Here is a 20090-nt window from a genome sequence, read left to right on the forward strand (position 1 = left end):
CAGCTTCTGGCGGTGCAGACACACTGCGTGTTCTCGAGAGATCACGCTGTGTCGTCACTCACAGGTCCTGCATCGTGTCGGACGAGCGAGGACACATCGGCACCAGAGGCTACAGTTGATTCTGCAGCAGCATCGGCGTTTGCAGGTAAGTCGATGTAGCTACTTACCTGCAAACGCTGATGCTGCTGCAGAATCAAATGTAGCCTCTGGTGCCGATGTGGCCGACACGATGCAGGACCTGGGGCAGGAAGTGAGTGACGTCACAGCGTGATCTCTCGAGAACACGCTGTGTGTCTGCACTGCCAGAAGCTGGGCGTTCTGAAGAGAAGTGGATGATACTTCTCGTCAGAACGCCCAGCTAGTAAAAGTAGTAAAAACGCCCCGATGTACGCACATAATACACGCCCACTTGGACTTTTACTTTAAACACGCCCACTTGGACTTTTGCAAGCCTCATTTGCATAAATACAAAAATGGTCATAACTTGGCCAAAAATGCTCGTTTTTTAAAAATAAAAACGTTACTGTAATCTACATTGCAACGCCTATCTGCTGCAATAGCAGATAGGGGTTGCAAAATCTGGTGACAGAGCCTCTTTAAGGAAGGCTCCTTAAGCTACATCCAAACACCATTTAACTCACCTATAAAATAATTCCTCACTTCCAGTTCCTCTCTACATGCTCTAGTTAGTTTATTCTTATGGTGTGCCTGTTTCATGCCCGTCATACTCAGTTGTAACCTAGAAAAAAACTTTCCCCATCAGTATAAGCCTGCAGGCAAAGTTTAATGATCCCAACAAGGATTGCATGCATTTTAGATGAACTTTCTTGTTTGCCTTGACCACCGTTACCTCCTGCAACATGTTTGAAACGTTTTCTCTTGGAAGCCTACATATCCCCTTTTCAGACACAACCTTGATCCCTTAGTACGATAATCGTAATTGTATGTTCTAATGTCTTGTCCTCCACCACTGGCCCCTCTAACTCCTTCAGCATGGTTAAAAATGTACTAAACAATTCACAGCTCACTTCAGTGCTTGCTGACCAAATCAACAAGATTTTGTCTAGATAATTCGCTACTGATTCCTTACCAGCGGCTGACACCAAACACCAGTGATGTGCAAACAACATCCTGTGTATTTAAAACTGTGCAATGGTGCATAAGGGCCCTTTTACCCAAACTTTTTTATCATCTTAACCGCTGACTCAAATTACTGATAATTCTGATGCTATATCATCCCATATTTCCCTTTTGTCCTTCTTTGGCACCACCTTAAGCAGTGAAATAGCTAAAACTTACACTGGAAATATTTTAAAGGTACCCATCTTCTTACTCACCTCGCCCCCGGTTTTAGCACTTCTTTCCAGTGAGTGACTCCTGCCGTCGACTGTGTCCGGTTGCTAGGCAACTCCCTAACCACTAGTTTAGCGTGACTTTGCCTTTCCAAGCAACACAAAAATGTTCCTTCTTGCCTTCCTTCAAACTTTTTTCCAACGCACATTCAATCTGAGGATGGCCACGGTAACATATTTTTTGTGCAATTTCAACTAATCGTGCAGTGGACTTGTCCATGTATTATGCTGCCCTCAAACAGAGCCTGATGAAGACGCCGGTCCGGCGTCGAAACGCGTAGCCTCTTTTAATAAACATTATTTATCATCTCTTGCCCTGACATCTTTTATAGCAGCGCCGGTGGTCCCCTTTTTTTCCTCATTTATTGATCAAACAGAGCAACACATTCAGATGACAATCCCCTTTTTAATGTCTAATTATTACATGTTCTTTTCTATGTCAATTGAAATTCTTCTATGTCTCTACTATTAAAGTTTAGCTATCCAACAAATACTTAACAAGCTGTGCAATATTGCATTTTACTAAATGGAGATCTACTTGTTATGGCGCTTGATGTACTCTAGTTATTATAATGAGGATTTGGCTTCTTTTAGTGCTTTTTTTTAAAGAGAATGGATAATCACAAACAAACATATTATTTAAATCAGGTTTTTATTATGAACACACTTTTTAAACATTTTTATTGCTGTTATTTTTTTTTCATTCCACATAAAACAATTTGAACTATTCCAATTTTTAAACTGGCCACTAGAGCAGACACAATAGGCTGACACTTCCTGTTCCCTGCAGCTCAATTGTCAACTTTTCTGTATAGACTGGAAAAGAAAAAGCAAAGTCATCTCATTATCAATAGTGGGTGGGCAAGTTAATGACAGCTCTATTGTACTGCTGGAGGCTCAGATAAGACAGGATAACAGTTTACACAATTTGTACAGATAAGGCTGTATGCATCTTCCCTGTCACTCCCACTCTTGGCAGTAGACTGTACCCGATCACTTCTTGGAGACTGTAATAATTGATGACATTTCTCTGTCAATTGCCTCCCATTCGTTGCAGCTGACAACACACACACGCACCCTTTAATACAACATAGTTTTATAGATATTAAAAAACATATAGAGGTCTAGATGGATGATAACAATACATTATTACTGCAATCATCCGTTTAAGCATTCCTATTTATTATAAACCACTCGCTTAGTTTTATGTCACATGGAAGAAATATGTTAATCGTGTTGTTTTCACCATGGATATGATAAATTCTTGTGGCTGAAGACAAATTGAAAAAATGTGATTTATTCCATTAAAATGTTTGCATTAGCATCCCGTTACAGTCCAGTTAAAGAGCAACAAGGGTAGACACAGTGACTAGATGTTTATCAGTGGTGACAAGCAATAGGCCATTGGACAGAAAGGCTGGTCTGCTTAGCAATGTTAATTGATAGCTGCAAGGACGATTATTACACCCTAAATAAAGAAGCATTGCTGTTTCCACTTTACTATATTATGCACATAAAGATAGTACCAACATTACTTCTGATTCTACTTTAACCTCTTACCGACCGCCGTCTAGTGTTTTTACGGCAGCCGTTCGGGCAGTTCTCTTCACGTAGGCACTTTAGAAGAAGTTTTCCCGCATCGGGCGGGGTGCTCCTGAAGCCCAGGCTGTTGCGAATAGCCTTAGGCTTCAGGACATTGATCGGAGATTACTAGCAGTGGTCTCCGATCCTGTTTAACCCCCAGCCGCATCTGAGTGGTTTTGGAGAGAGGGGACTCCAGGTCTGCCTTTAGGCATGGCCTAAGGCTGGGTTCACACAACCTATTTTTTAGACGTAAACGAGGCGTATTATGCCTCGTTTTACGTCTGAAAATAGGGCTACAATACGTCGGCAAACATCTGCCCATTCATTTGAATGGGTTTGCCGACGTATTGTGCAGACGACCTGTAATTTACGCGTCGTCGTTTGACAGCTGTCAAACGACGACGCGTAAATTGACTGCCTCGGCAAAGAAGTGCAGGGCACTTCTTTGCCACGTAATTTGAGCCGTTCTTCATTGAACTCAATGAAGAGCAGCTCAAGATATACGAGCGTCACAGACGCCTCGTATATTACGAGGAGGAGCATTTATGGCTGAAACGACGCAGCTGTTTTCTTCTGAAAACAGGCTGTCATTTCAGCCGTAAAAGCCAACTAGCGTGTGAACATACCCTAACAGTTGCCTGTCAGTTTTACACTGAAAGGCAATAATACACTGCAGTACATAAGTATTGCAGTGTATTATAAAAGCAATCAAAGGATCGCATAGTGAAGTCCCCTAGTGGGACATAAAAAAAGGATTAATAACGTTTGTAATAAATAAATAAAAGTCCCAAGTAAAAAAAAAATAAAAACCCACTTATCCCCCTTACAAAATACTTTATTATTATTATTGTTAAAAAAAAGACCCCAACTATAAAACGATTACAATATTTAACCCGCACGGTGAAAAACAAAGTAAAAAAACTACCAGAATTGCTGTTTACTGTTCATCCTGCCTTCAAAAAACTTTGATAAAAAGTGATCAAAAAGTCACATGTACTCCAAAATGGTACCAATACAAGTCGTCCCGTAAAAAAAAAAAATCCCTCATACAGCTATGTCAACAGTAAAATAAAAAAAAGTTATGGCTCTTAACCCCTTCCCGACATTTGTAGTATGGATACGTGATGGAAAGCTAGTGTTTCCCGCATTTTGCCGTATCCATATGACAAATGGATGACACGTGCTCAGAAGCTGAGTCTGTGTCATAATCCCCTGGTGTCAGCTGCTTTTTACAGCTGACACCCTGGGATAATGGCGGGGACCGAAGTTAGCCCCGATCCCCGCCATAAACCCCTTAAATGCAGCGGTCAAAAGCGATCGCTGCATTTAAGGGGTTTTTTGGCTCATCGGCACCCCAACAATGAAATTGCTGGGGTGCCGGTGGCTGCAATGGGCCCGGAGGCCTAATACTGTCCTCCCGGCCTGCCTAGTATGGTAGCCGTTCAGTAACCACCGGCAAGATTGCGCCAGTTCAGGAGCTCAGCCGGCGTCATCAGCGGTGGATGTCAGCTGTATGTGACCGCTGCATCTTAGAGGTTGGGAGCAGATCGGCAGCCCTGCCATGCAATCGCAGGGCTGCAGACTGCTGCTATGGCAACAGGAGGCCCAACAATGGCCTCCTGCTCTGCCATTACAGAAGCCGATTAGGCCCTGCCCGGAAGCGAAGCCTAATCAGCTTGCTGTCAGTGAATGACTGACAGATCTAATACATTGCACTACATAGGCACTGACAGTTGGATCTTAAAGTCCCCTAGTGGGACTAAAAAAAAAAAGTGTAAAAAACAAGTGTAAAAAAGGGAAAAAAAGTTGCAAAAAATATAATAACGTTTTCAAGTAATAAAATAAAAACAATCGCCTTTTTTCCCTTATCAAGTCCTTTATTATTGAAAGAAAAAATAAACCCTACATATTTGGTATCCCCGCGATTGTAACGGCTTGAACTATAAAAATATATAATTATTTTATTACACTCGGTGAACGGCGTAAAAAAAAACTTAAAAATCAATGCCAGAATTTCTGTTTTTTGGTCACTTCGCCCTACAAAAATGGGAATAAAAAGTGATCAAAAAGTCACATGTATCCAAAAATAGTACCTATATAAACTATAGCTCGTCTTGCAAAAGACAAGCCCTCATGCAGCTCCATCGACGAAAAAATGTAAACGTTATGGCTCTCACAACTTGGCGACAGAAAAATATCCATTCTTTTTACAAAAGTAATTTTATTGTGCAAAAAGTTGTAAAACATAAAAAAGTGCTATAAATTTGGTACCGCCGGAATCAGACTGACCCGCAGACTAAAGTTAACATGTAATTTATAACGCATGGTGAACGCTGTATAAAAAAAACCCTAAAAAACTATGCTGGAATTGCTGTTTTTTGGTCACCTTGCCTCCCAAAAAATAGGATAAAAAGTGATAAAGAGTCGCATGTACTCCAAAATGGTACCAATAATAACTACAGATCGTCCCGCAAAAAAAACAGTCCTCATACCACTACGTCTATGAAAAAATAAAATGAGTTAAGGCTCCAATATGTCAGGAAATAAAAATATGCAGTTGTGCAGGCTCAAGGGGAACATTTCTTCTGTTTCAAGAGGTGATTTATCAAGACCCTAAAATTAGGGAACCAGGAAGGGGAGGGCCCAAACATATCTGCTGGAAGCGAGGGTGCCCATATTATACCAGGACAACATTTCCTAGCAAAATTCCCCAAACTGCAAAGGTGCGGAGTGTGGACCAAAAGGGGGATAAGGAAGGACATAATTTATCAGTGTGACACCAGTCTGTGCACAATGGATTGCTTCACAGCATATCACACGTCTATGGATTATTTTACTGCTTTTTTTAACCCATTATTATACCACCTTATTATATCCCTGATGTACTCTGCCCAGCTTCCATGTACCCCCACATTATAAACTGAAATACCAGTAAAACTCCAATCAAAACTACTACCAAACAAAATCCACGCTACAAAAGCCAAATGGTGCTTCCTCCTTTCTGAGCCCTACAGCGTGCCCAAACAGCAGTTTACTTCCACATATATGACATCCCCTTACACGGGAGAACCCTTCTAACAATTTTTGGGGTGTGTGTCTCATGTGGCACAAGCTGGGCACTAAATATTTGCCACTGAAATTTTTACTTTGCACCACCCACAGCGCAATCATTTATGGAAAAGACCTGTGGGGTGAAAATGCTCATTAAACACCTTAATAAATGCCTTGAGTGATGTCGTTTGCAAAATGAAGTCACTTCTCAGGGATTTCTTTTATTATTTCACATCAGAACCTCTGCAATTGTAAACCAATACTTTGTAAATCGCCAAATTAGGCCTCAATTTCGCATGGTACTCTTTCACTCCTGAGCCTGGTCTAATGTCCAGGCAAAAGATTAGGGCCACAAGTAGGGTGTTTCTAAAACCGGGAAACACAGCATAATAATTAGAGAGCTGTCTTGTTACGGTGGCACAAGCTGGGCACCACATATTGGCATATCTATGGAAAAAAAATCCCATTTTCACTCTGCAACATCGAGTGCCTACTAATTTCTGCAAAACACCTGCGCAGTTAACATGCTCACTACACCCCTAGGTGAATACCTTGAGGGGTGTAGTTTCCAAAGTGGGGTCACTTCTTGGGGGTTTCCACTGTTTTGGTCCCACAGGGGCTTTTCAAATGTGACATAGCGCCCAGAAACCAATCCAGCAAAATCTGCACTCCAAAAGCCAAATGGTGCTCCTTCCCTTCTGAGCTCTACTGTGTGCCCAAACAGTAGTTTCTGACCGCATATGGGTTATTTTTTTTCACTGCCCAATTCAAATAAAATCTATGAAACACCTGTAGGGTCAAAATGCTTACTACACCCCTGATTGAATTCCTCAAGGGGTGTAGTTTCGTAGATGGAGTCACTTTTGGGTAGATTCCACTGTACTGGTACCTTTTGGGCTTTACAAAAGCGACATGTTACCAAGAAACCAATTCAGCAAAATCTGTACTCCAAAAGCCAAATGGCACTCCTTCTCTTCTGAGCCCTGCTATGTGCCCAAACAGCCGTTTATGCCCATATATTGGGTATTTACGTACTCCAGAGAAGTTGCATTACAAATGTTAGAGAGCTTTTTCTTCTTTATTCCTTGTGGACATTGTTTTTTTTAAGATAAAACTACATCTTACTGGAAAAACAATAAAATTTTTCATTTTCATGTCCAAATTCTAATAAAATCTATGAAACACCTGTGGGGTCAAAATGCTCACTACATTTACGCGTAGATGAATTCCTTGTGCAGTGTAGTTTCGGGGGAATTTTTGGGGGTGTTTCCTTTGTTTTGGCATCACAAGACCTCTTCAAACCTGACATGGTGCCTAAAATATATTTTAATAAAAAGAAGGCCCCAAAATCCTCTAAGTGCTCTTCTGCTTCTGAGGCCTGTGCTTCAGTCTATTAGCACACTTGGGCCACATTTGAGATATTTCTAAAAATTCCAGAATGTGGGCAATACATATTGAGTTGCATTTTTCTGGTTAAACCTTCTCTGTTACAGAAAAATATTAATTAAATATAAATTTTTAAATTTCACCTCCACTTTGCTTTAATTCTTGTGAAACGCCTAAAGGGTTAAGAAACTTTTCAAATGCTGTTTTGAATAATTTGTGGGGTGCAGTTTTTAAAAAGGGATGACTTATGGGGGTTTGTATGGTATAGGCCCCTCAAAGCCACTTCACAACTGAACTGGACCCTGTAAAAATAGCCTTTTGAAATTTTCTTGAAAATGTGAGAAATTTCTGCTAAAGTTCTAAGCCTTGTAGCGTCCTAGAAAAATAAAATCATGCCCAAAAAACGATGCCAATATAAAGTAGATATATGGGAAATGTTAATGAGCAACTATTTTGTGTGGTATAACTATCTGTCTTACAAGCCCATACATTTAAATTTAGAAAAATGCAAAGTTTTGAAATTTTTCGCTGTTTTGGTGTTTTTTACAATTAAATACTGAATGTATCGACCAAATTTTAACATTAACTTAAAGTCCAATGTGTCCCGAGAAAATCGCTTGGATAGGTAAATCGCTTGGATAGGTAAAAGCGTTCCAAAATTATTACCACTTGTCAGATTTGAAAAATAAGGCTGTCAGGAAGGTGAAAAGTGGCTGCAGCGGGAAAGGGTTAAAACAAATAATTTTGAAAAAAAAAAAAATTTCTTTTTTTTTAAAATAAAGTTTGTAATAAATAAATAAAAGTCCCAAGTAAACAAAATTAAAACCCCACATTTTCCCCTTACAAAATACTTTATTATATAACAAAAAATTTTACACATATTTGGTGTCGCCGCATCCGTAATGACCCCAACTATAAAACGATTGCATTATTTAACCCGCACGGTGAACGCCATAAAAAAATGAAATAAATAACAATGCCAGAATTGCTGTTTTCTGTTCATCCTGCCTTCAAAAAAATGTGATAAAAAGTAATCAAAAAGTCACATGTACTCCAAAATGGTACCAATAAAAACTACAAGTTGCCAAGTTTTTTTCCTCTTTTCTACTCCATCCGGTCCACACTTCATGACAACTCTCCCGGCCATGACCCATTTCTGCACAATTTGGCACTCAGATGTCTCAGACGCAGACGCAGGTTCGGTTGGCACTTAGACGCAGGTTCGGTTGGAAGCGGGACCAGCGCGGTCAGCGCTGTGTGGCAACGGGGGCCCTGCGACCGTTTCAACCCCTATAGCTACACCACTCTCCACAGCGGCAGTCAGCAGTGCTAGAGTATGGCATAGTTTGTTTAAGGTATGTCCGCCCGAACCGCCCATATGATGATCCGACATTGCCTGGCATGCACAGTGCAGCAATTAAGCTGGGCAGAGTACAACTCGCTACACGGTGTGTGTCCAAGTAGTACAAGGCAATGGCGCATCAGAGAAAGGTGGAGGATGTCAATCAAGCATGGAAAGGTGGGTTTGGAGGCAGGATTATGTGACTCTTCAGGATAGTGGCACCGCCCCATGACCCTTTAGCACATAGTTTAATAGTAGATTTTATAGATTTTGTTGCATCTGAAAAAAACATCCAGGGAAATGTTTGGAAATATTGTCAGGTCATTATTACCGCATGGTAGCAGTTCAAGGGGTTAAAACTACCAGACATGTTCCCATTAAATATACAATCAATTGAAAACAATACCATCTCCCTGCAATTTTGTTATTAGAAATATATCCTATATAATTACAGCTCCAGAACTAAGCTCACACATATATACAGTACCAGAACAAAGCTCAATACATATATACAGTATCAAGCTGAGTACATAAATACAGTTCCAGAACCAAGCTGAGTACATAAATACGGCACTAGAACCAAGCTCATACATATATACAGTACCAGAACCAAGCTCAGTACATAAATACTACACCAGAACCATGCTAATTACATATATACAGTACTAGAACCAAGCTCAGTACATAAATACAACACCAGAACCAAGCTCAGTACATTTATACAGTACTAGAACCAAGCTCTCTACATATACACAGCGCCAGAACCAAGCTCAGTACATTTATACAGCACCAGAATCAAGCTCAGTACATAAATACTACACCAGAACCATGCTAATTACATATATACAGTACTAGAACCAAGCTCAGTACATAAATACAACACCAGAACCAAGCTCAGTACATTTATACAGTACTAGAACCAAGCTCTCTACATATACACAGCGCCAGAACAAAGCTCAGTACATTTATACAGCACCAGAATCAAGCTCAGTACATAAATACAATACTAGAACAAAGCTCATAACTTTAATACAACACCAGCATAAGTACAGCTCAATTTAGTGTAACCCCTGCTGTATAGGTTTGTACGGCATAAAAGCCACAGCTCCCAGCATGGCCTGAACAATGGTAAGGATATACTGGGAGTTTCTATATAATTACAGCTCCAGAACCAAGCTCATACATATATACAGTACCAGAACCAAGCTCAGTACATAAATACAACACCAGAACCATGCTCAGTACATATATACAGTACTAGAACCAAGCTCAGTACATAAATACAACACCAGAACAAAGCTCAGTACATTTATACAGTACTAGAACCAAGCTATCTACATTTATACAGCACCAGAACCAAGCTCATTACATTTATACAGCACCAGAATCAAGCTCAGTACATAAATACAGTACTAGAACCAAGCTCATAACATAAATACAACACCAGCATAAATACAGCTCAATTGAGTGCAACCCCTATCGTATAGTTTTGTACAGTGTAAAACTACAGCTCCCAGCATGGCCCGAACAATGGTAAAGATATGCTGGGAGTTGCTGTTTCACATAAAAATCATACCACCCATCATCTTGCTGCAGATCATAAAGTAACTACAGTGCTGATTAGAGGCAGAATAAACATTTACATTAAGTGACTCACAGATGACGTCTTCCCAGATTCTAGTTGTTCTTTTTCTCCTTTCTTCTCCATCCGGTCCAGACCTCTATGATGACTTCTTCCGGCCACAGCCCATTTCTGCAGTTTGCTGCTCAGATGTCTTCAGCTACTCACTTTTCAAACATTTCTTCACCTATAAACAAAGATAAAATTCTCCTGGTGACACTCGCTACGCCCCTAAATACACTGCAGCTCTAATTATAATAGTGCCATACACTGTGTCCCTGATTATATTATCACCATACACTGTCTCCCACACACACACACACAAACAGTGCTCCCTGCAGATAGTGCCCCCATAGAGCCCCCTGTAGATGGTGCCCTACATAGATTACCTGTATATGGTGACCCCCCCTAGTGCCCCCTGTAGATAGTGCCCTACATAGATCCCCCTGTAGATAGTGGCCCCCATAGATTCCCCTTGTAGATAGTAACCCCTGTAGATAGTGCCCACATACAGCCCCTTGTAGATAGTGCCCCACATATAGCCCCCTTTAGATAGTGCCCCACATATAGCCCCCCTGTAGATAGTGCCCCACATATAGCCCACTTTGTAGATAGTGCCCCACATATAGCCCCCTGAAAAGAGTTCCCCACATATAGCCCCAGTGTAGATAGTGCCCCACCTATAGCCCCCTGTAGCTAGTGCCCTACATATAGCCCCCTGTAGATAGTGACCCACATATAGCACCCCCTGTTCATAGTGCTCCACATATATCAGCCCCTGTAGATAGTGCCCCATATATAGCCCCCTGTAGATAGTTCCCCACATATAGTCCCCCGTGTAGATTGAGCCCCAAATAATATAGCTCCCCTGTAGATAGTTCCCCCTGTAGATAGAGCCCCCCCCTTGTAGATAATGCCACTCACATTTTTAATAGGAAAAAAAAAAATTACACACTCACCTTATCCCGTTCTTACACCGTCCTGTGGCAATGCAGGCCTGCTCTCCTCGTGTCTGCTGGGACTGAACGGTGCAAGCAGCGTGATAACGTCATTGCGCCGCTTGCGTCATTGAAAGGCACTGATTGGCAGGGAAAGTCATTCTGCCCTGCCAATCAGCTCCTTTCAACAATATATATAGTAATCCCCGGCTCTTTACTCAATATATATTATGTTTGACTGGAGCAGGTAAAAATTATATGTTAGGGGAAATAGAAAGTAGAAATAAAGTAGATACAGACAGATGTGTACATTTTACCACTCAGACGGTCATTTAGAAAGGCAGTCCAACAGTCGGAGGGTACACATTCCCCAAGCCTGTATGCAAATAGATAGTTCCAAGTCCTACTTGTGTGCTCTCGGATATTGTTCGCCTCGTAGTTCTACAAGGGATACGGTGGTCTCTCGATCCAGATATTCCCAAACGGTCAACAACCTATATCTCCAAACAGGGAACAAGGAAACAAATAGTGCAACACTTTTTGGACCACTTCATGCTTTTTATTCCATATTTACAGGATAAATGAACATAAAAGACATATAACAATCCTCGGAAGCCGGAAGGGCGAAACCCAGAGTTGGGCTAGAGATTTTGGCGTGCCGCATGCTATTGATCGTAATATGTCTTTTTACTCCTCCAGCAGAATCCCCGGCCAGAGAGTTGCTGATGCTCTGGCCGGGGATATGTCCACTCAGCGGTCTGTGCTCAGGGAGTCATTGACGATCGGACAGTGAATGCTGAAGCTGGGAGCTGACGGTTCCTTGCTTCAGCATTGGATTCAACTGTATCTGCGTCCTGAGGACGCAGATACAGTTGACACCGGGACATACCACCGGCCACCTGGACTGTATTGCTGAATCCGGGACTGTTGGGAGATATAGTTTATGGAGGACCAAGGACATCATCTGCATGGAGATTGTATGTTCTCCTTGTGTTTGCATGGATTTCCTTTGAGTTCCTTAGGCCGGATTCCCACAGGACGGATACGCTGTGTTTTTTGGGCGTAATTTCCTCTGCGGAAAGCAGCGGTAAAAATCTCATACTTACATAGGCCATTGTTATGGCAACGCATCCCTCCAGCGCATTCCGGTCAGGCCTCCTGGGATGACGTATGCCTGCGATTTCCCAGGAGGCCAGACTGCAGGAAGGAGGAGGGTGTTCTGGGTAAGTATTATTATTTTTTTTTATCCGTAGTTGAATTCAATGGGGAACACCCGCAACAGAAAAACAACAAAAACGCAGTATAAATTGACATGCTGTGGAATAAAATTCCGTACCACAGGTCAATTTATTAACGTTTACGGCTGAGGTTTTTTTTGCGGCGTGGGCATGAGATTTTCTGAATCTCATCCACTTTGCTGCTACTGTAAATGTTGCGGAATTTCCGCACATAATTCCGATGCAGGAATTTCGCAGCGTTTACACTACGTGGGAACCCGGCCTTACACACTCCAAAAACACACTGAAAATTATCTCTAATGTGTGTGTCTGAGACAAGGAAATTATGAGCCCCATTGGAGACAGGGACTGATGTGAGTGATGACAATCTTTGTACAGTGCTGCAGAACATGTTTGTGCTGTATAAGCAGCAGGAAATAAAAAAAATCTACTTTGGACAGCAAATGATCATGCAGAGCACTTGCCAGCCTCTGCCACATTCACATTTTTGGTGTCTAGTTGATTAAAAAAAAAACACATTTTATAACTTGCTTTAGTTGCTTACTATTTATTAAAGTTCTTATGAGTCAATGAGATTCCGATGCCATAACTTTTTTTTACTTTTTACACCCTTTTGTAATTAATTTTATTTATTTATGGTAAAGTGAAAATGCACAATATTTGGTCAATATTGAGGGCTTGGAAAGTCTTCTTAAATGTCACTTTTTTTTTATAGCAGTGGAGTACCCACTAAAGAGGTAGGGTACCCCACTTCTATAGGGGCTGGCAGGAGTTGTCCCAGTGCCTCAACCACCCCTATGTAAACATAATCTCTGCAGGCAAGCATGGTCAAAAGCGTAAATCTCCTTCCTCCTAATTCACTGACTGGAATTTGTAATGTGTAATTATTGTCTGCCATACAGATACAGTGGACCTGAAGCACAGTCACGGTCACTCAGTCTACATACCCACTAACTACATGCCTTGCTCACATTACACTTGCTACCTCTCCTCTTTTCATACTGCAGAAAGAGACTGCCTGCTTAAATCAGAGCAGAGACTGCTGTCATTATAGGACATTATTAGCTAACAATTTCCCGCTACAGACACGCGGACAGCTTGTTATTCCCTGTTTGGAATCGCTCTATCTCTCTCAGCAAGGAGTAAGTAAAGGGCTGCAGTAATTCAAGTCTCCTTCTACAGTGCCCCATAATAAAATGAACCCCTTCCCGACATTTGACGTATCCATACGTCATAGTCGGGTAGGAGGAAGTATGGAATGGACTCACGGAGTGAACCCGCTCCATACGATGCAGGTGTCGGCTGTATGTTACAGCCGACACTTCAGGGTAATCCCGCTCGTTTAACCCCGTGAAATTCTGCGGTCAATAGTGACCGTGGCATTTAAATCGTTAGAAAGAGGGGGCGAACCCCTCTAACAGTTCATCGCGCCGACCGCAATGCAATCGCGGGGTGGCGATGGTTACTATGGCTGCCTGGGGGCCTAATGAACGCCCCCAGGTACGCCATCTTTGTGCTCCTACTAAGCCCTGCCGCTGGCAGGGCTTAATAGTAGCCTGTCAGAATCACGATATGCTGCAATACATCAGTATTGCAGTATATCATGCAAGCGATCCAACGATCACTAGTTGAAGTCCCCTAGGGGGACTAATAAAAGAAAACTATAAATTAGTACAATAAAGTTGTTGTTTTTTTATGTAAAAAATAAAATATTTTAAGGGCAGATTCAGACGAACGTTGCGTTTTTGCGCGCACAAACAACGCTGCGTTTTGCGCGCGCAAAAACCATTTGACAGCTGCGTGTGTCATCCGTGTATGATGCGCGGCTGCGTGATTTTCGCGCAGCCGCCATCATAGAGATGAGGCTAGTCAACGCCCGTCACTGTCCAAGGTGCTGAAAGAGCTAACTGATCGGCAGTAACTCTTTCAGCACCCTCGACAGTGAATGCCGAACACAATATCGAGAAACCTGTTAAAAAAAAATAAAAAGTTCGTACTTACCGAGAACTTCCCTCCCGGCCGTTGCCTTGGTGACGCGTCCTTGGTGACGCGCCTCTCTTGACATCGGGCCCCACCTCCCTGGATGACGCGGCAGTCCATGTGACCGCTGCAGCCTGTGTTTGGCCTGTGATTGGCTGGAGCTGTCACTTGGACTGAATTGTCATCCCGGGAGGTCAGACTGGAGGAAGAAGCCGGGAGTTATCGGTAAGTCAGAACGTCGTTTTTTTTTACAGGTTCATGTTTATTGGGATCGGTAGTCACTGTCCATGGTGCTGAAACAGTTTAACTCTTTCAGCACCCTGGACAGTGACTATCTCCTGACGTCGCGTACCGGAATTTTTTTTGCCGGGTTCGGCCAAAACGAGTTCGGCCGAACCCGGTGAAGTTCGGTTCGATTGTCCGGGTTCGCTCATCTCAAAGACACTCCATTTGGATGTTTGGAAACAGAAAAGCACGTGGTGCTTTTCTGTTTACATTCATCCTTTTGACAGCTGGTGCGCTGTTTCAGTCGGTTCGCACGGAATTGCTTCCGTGCGACCTGCGTGGTTTTCACGCACCCATTGACTTCAATGGGTGCGTGATGCGCGAAATACGCGGAGATATTGAACCTGTCGCGTTTTGTACGCAGCGAACAAACGCTGCGCACAAATCACGCACTGTTTGAACTGCCCCATTGACTTCTATAGGGCTGTGCGTGGCGCGCGAAAAATACGCGGCCTGCACGCACGAAAATCACGCTCGTGTGAATCCCCCCTAAAAGTTACAAAAAAAAAACCCTTTTCCCATTTTCCCCCTAGAGCATAGTAAAAAATAAAAATAAATATACATAATTGGTATCGCCGCATCCGTAAAAGTCTGAACTATTACAATATATCATTATTTAACCCGCACGGTGTACGTCGTAAAAAAATGTAAATGCCAGAATCGCTATTTTTCGGTCACCTCATCTCCCACAAAGAATGCAATAAAAAGTGATCAAAACGTCGCATTTTCCCCCCAAATTGTATTATTAAAAACTACAGCTTATCCCGCAAAAAATAAGCCCTCATACCACTTAATCGACTGAAAAATAAAAAAGTTATGGCTCTCAGAATTTGGCAACACAAAATAAATTTTTTACAATATAGAAAAAACGATATATATTTGGTATTGCCGTAATTGTATTGAACCGCAGAATAAAGTCAACATGTTGTTTTAATTGCACAGTGAATTCCGTAAAAACTAGGTGCATAAAACAATGGAGGAATCTTTTTTTTTCATTTTCCTAGTACATTATATGGCACAATAAATGGCGCTATGAAAAACTACAACTCGTCCCACAAAAATCAAGCCCCCATAGGCGAAAACAGCTCCGTATTTTCAGACGTTTTTGGTCACTACGTGTGAACATACCCTAAGAGGAAGTGTCACGTGAACTGCATTTCACAATCTTTTATGTACCTTTCTGGCAAAGAGCAGGGATGCTGAAGAGGGGAGGAAGTGAGTGTGATGTTTCTTTTAAACATGGTGGCAGGCATTACGGCCTGTTCACATCACCGTTTGGCTTCCGTTCCGGGGTTCCGTCGGAGGTTTCCGTCGGGTGAACCCCGCAACGGAAAGTGAAACTGACAGCACAGCTTCCGTTTCAGTCACCATTGATCTCAATGGAGACGGAAACATCGCTAATGCTTTCCGTTCGTCACCATTCCGTCTGGTTTCCGGTTTCCGACGGAATCAATAACGCAGTCGACTACGCTATTGATTCCGTCGGAAAACCGGATGTTGGCTCAATGGCCGCGGGCAAAAAACGCAGCGAAAAACGGCGTGCAGGCAGAGCAAAATCTACCTCAAAATTCCAAACGGAATTTTGAGGCTGATTTTCTGCCTGCAAAAAACTCCATGTGAACCCAGCATAAGGAAATCCAGTTAGAATGCTCTTCTCTTATGTCACAAATACACGTGAGGTCACGTTGGTGAAGTCTGTGATGTCACCACTGATATTCACAATGAAAGGGCTCTGTGGAGCTCATCAAAAAATCCCTTTGGCACTACTTTGAGGTTTTCGTTTCTAGAATCTGACAGAAGATTCTCAGCAAAGTGCTATATAAATCAAAGTGGGTTTGCACATGATGCTTGGTTAGATTTCACCTGGGCAGGTCCTGCAGAAGCAGCGCTCGTCCAGTTTAGCATTTTCTCTACTGCACTTCCAGTCAGAACAGACAGGTAAATTAAGCAAGATAACTAAAAATGTAATTATAAAGTCTTGTATTAATGGTGGAAAGTGGGAGGAGTGTTAGGCCCCGTTCACACATGTATGTAACGCATTTTTGGCCCATGATTTGTGCAAAAATGCATCAATGGGAAAGCACATTGTTAGTGCATACAACGCGTTTTTTACACGCGCATTTAAAAAACGTGTCGCGTAAAAAAATAAGTGTCAGGTCAATTCTTTGGCGCGTAAAACTTGCTGAAAACACGCCAAAAACTAGCCTAATTCCCATAGTCCTAATTACGTACCAAATAAACGTGCCAAAAAACGGTTCAAAAAACACGACGAAAAGGGAGCGTCGTGTGGACAAAGCCTAATGGGTTCTCTCCAGTTCTCTTGAGTCTGAGACCACTCTTCTCTGCAAAAATACACAAGTTTATCCTTGTTATTATTAAAGAGGATCTGTCACTACTTTATTAATGCCCAATCTCCAAACTAATCTAATAGGCGCTATCACACTCATAATTCCAGTAAAAATTGTGTCCCAAAATGTTTATTATTTTAAAAGTTATGAGCTTATTTCGAAATACTTAAATGAGGCTATTCTAGCAAAATGGGCTAGAACGCTGCTCTTTCTCCGGGGGCGGTGTTTGTGTTGCCTGTATGATGCTGTCCAATCAGCGGCATACAGCTTCTCCCCTTCCCTGCACAGCGTGATCCCTGCTTCAATCACGAGATAACTCTGTGTTTACACTTCTGGCCACAGCTCCTTCAACACATCGCCTCAGCGCCCATCCAGGGACCGTTTTCCTGGATGATCCCCAAGTTGTTTTGGATAATGTTTTACGGGCAGAGTCAAAAATAAAAAAAACTTATGTCAGCCGTAAGGCCAAGAGACCATTCAATACACAACGCAGAACATCACACTATTAGTCGAACATGGTGCTGGTACTTTGCTACCTCATGGAAGGACTGCACCAACACACCACTGTAAACGATGGATGGACTGTACCAACACACCACTGTACACTATGGATGGACTGCACCAACACACCACTGTACACTATGGATGGACTGCATCAACACACCACTGTAAACGATGGATGGACTGCATCAACACACCACTGTACACTATGGATGGACTGCATCAACACACCACTGTACACTATGGATGGACTGTACCAACACACCACTGTACACTATGGATGGACTGCATCAACACACCACTGTACACCATGTATGGACTGCACCAACACACCACTGTACACCATGAATGGACTGCACCAACACACCACTATACACCATGGATGGACTGCACCAACACACCACTGTACACCATGGATGGACTGTACCAACACACCACTGTACACCATGGATGGACTGTACCAACACACCACTGTACACCATGGATGGACTGCACCAACACACCACTGTACACCATGGATGGACTGCACCAACACACCACTGTACACCATGGATGGACTGTACCAACACACCAATGTACACCATGGATGGACTGTACCAACACACCACTGTATACTATGGACGGACTGTACCAACACACCACCGTACACTATGGATGGAACGCACCAACACGCCACTATACACCATGGATGGACTGTACCAACACACCACTGTACACTATGGATGTACAGAACCAACACACCACTGTACACCATGGATGGACCGCACCAACACGCCACTATACACCATGGATGGACTGCACCAACACACCACTGTACACTATGGATGGACTGCACCAACACGCCACTGTACACTATGGATGGACTGCACCAACACACCACTGTACACTATGGATGGACCGCACCAACACGCCACTATACACCATGGATGGACTGTACCAACACACCACTGTACACTATGGATGTACAGAACCAACACACCACTGTACACTATGGATGGACTGTACCAACACACCACTGTACACCATGGATGGACTGCACCAACACACCACTGTACACCATGGATGGACTGTACCAACACACCACTGTACACCATGGATGGACTGCACCAGCACCCCACTGTACACTATGGACGGACTGCACCAACACACCACTGTACACCATGGATGAACTGTACCAACACACCACTGTACACTATGGATGGACCGCACCAACGCCACTATACACCATGGATGGACTGCACCAACACACCACTGTACACTATGGATGGACTGCACCAACACACCACTGTACACCATGGATGGACTGCACCAACACACCACTGTACACTATGTAGTAGGGGAATTTTCACTTGTCACCACAGACCATCATCTATCTGTGTACGGGGCACTGTGTAGTCCTCTCCGCTCCCGCATATGACTGTATAACCGGCACATGGAGTGGCAGGACGAGTCTTAGTGCAGGGGCGGCAGGTTGCGCTCCGCTGTCAGGTGGAGGTGGCTGGAGCTGTCACACAGGATGCCCGCTGTCAGTCCAGCTGTGGAGGTTGCTCGGTTCCTCCTCCTGTCCCAGCTGCGGCTGCCCCCTCCTCCCCTTCTCTCAGCTGCTCCATACAGCCGCCTCCTCCGCTCCCGACGTTTATGCTGCCTCCTCCCCCTCTCTCTCCATCCCTCCCTCCCTCCTCCAGCACCGGCTGCCATCCTCCTCTCTCCCTCCATCTCTGTCCGGCTCCCCACTAGCAGCCCCACCGGGACCTCAATGACCACACCATGATGACAAGCATCGCTGCTGCCTCCTTCTTCTCCAATGCCTGCCGCTTCGGAGGCTGTGGGCTCCACTTTACCACCTTGGCCGAGTTAATCGAGCACATCGAGGACAACCATATCGGTGAGTACCCCTGATCCGTACACCCCCAGGTCGGGGTGACCACCTCTAACCCACTGACCTATACAAGATACAGGGACAGCACTAATGCATTGATACTGGCACAAGTGCAGGGTCTCAGGGCTGCAGTCAACTACCCGTTAGGTTGGCATCTCTGTGCAGGGCACCCGAAAGCGTGTACATGCTGGGGGGTATCAAGGTCTCAGTGAGTAGTGCCAACCATGGCCATGCATCACATGCACTCAACCTACCCACCCCCTCTGGTGCCTGGTCACCCCTTTTCTGCGCGCCCTGCTTAGGTACAGTGTCCGCCCCATGGGTGGAGGTTCAGTGATGCTGCAGCCACCCCCGGGCCCCCCTGCCCTTGGTGGCAGCCATTAGTCTCCCCCGCGTCCTGTCAGCTGTGTTGCTAGGTGTGGTGTGGGGTGCAGGGCTGTCACCTCCTGTCATGTGTGTTGGTAGAGGAGGGCTGGTCACCCATGCAGTGTATGTTGGGGAGGAGCACAGAGTGTCCCCTCTCCTGTCAGCCCTGAGTGGCGGGGGCAGAGGAAGGAAGACACACATATATATATATATATGGAG

The 20090-nt window shown here is 43.7% G+C and overlaps 1 protein-coding gene across 1 annotated transcript in view; it reads left to right on the forward strand.

The window, feature by feature from the left end:
* Positions 1-19023: 19023 nt before the first annotated feature.
* The window catches only part of JAZF1 (JAZF zinc finger 1), a 256693-nt gene continuing 255626 nt past the window's right edge, over positions 19024-20090 (forward strand). Inside the window, exon 1 of the mRNA XM_075828627.1 lies at positions 19024-19511. Within this exon, the coding sequence (XP_075684742.1) occupies positions 19394-19511 (118 nt within the window). The 5' untranslated portion in view covers positions 19024-19393. The remainder of the gene's footprint in view (positions 19512-20090) is intronic.

Source organism: Rhinoderma darwinii, chromosome 5 (genome assembly GCF_050947455.1).
Source record: "Rhinoderma darwinii isolate aRhiDar2 chromosome 5, aRhiDar2.hap1, whole genome shotgun sequence".
NCBI lineage: Eukaryota > Metazoa > Chordata > Amphibia > Anura > Rhinodermatidae > Rhinoderma > Rhinoderma darwinii.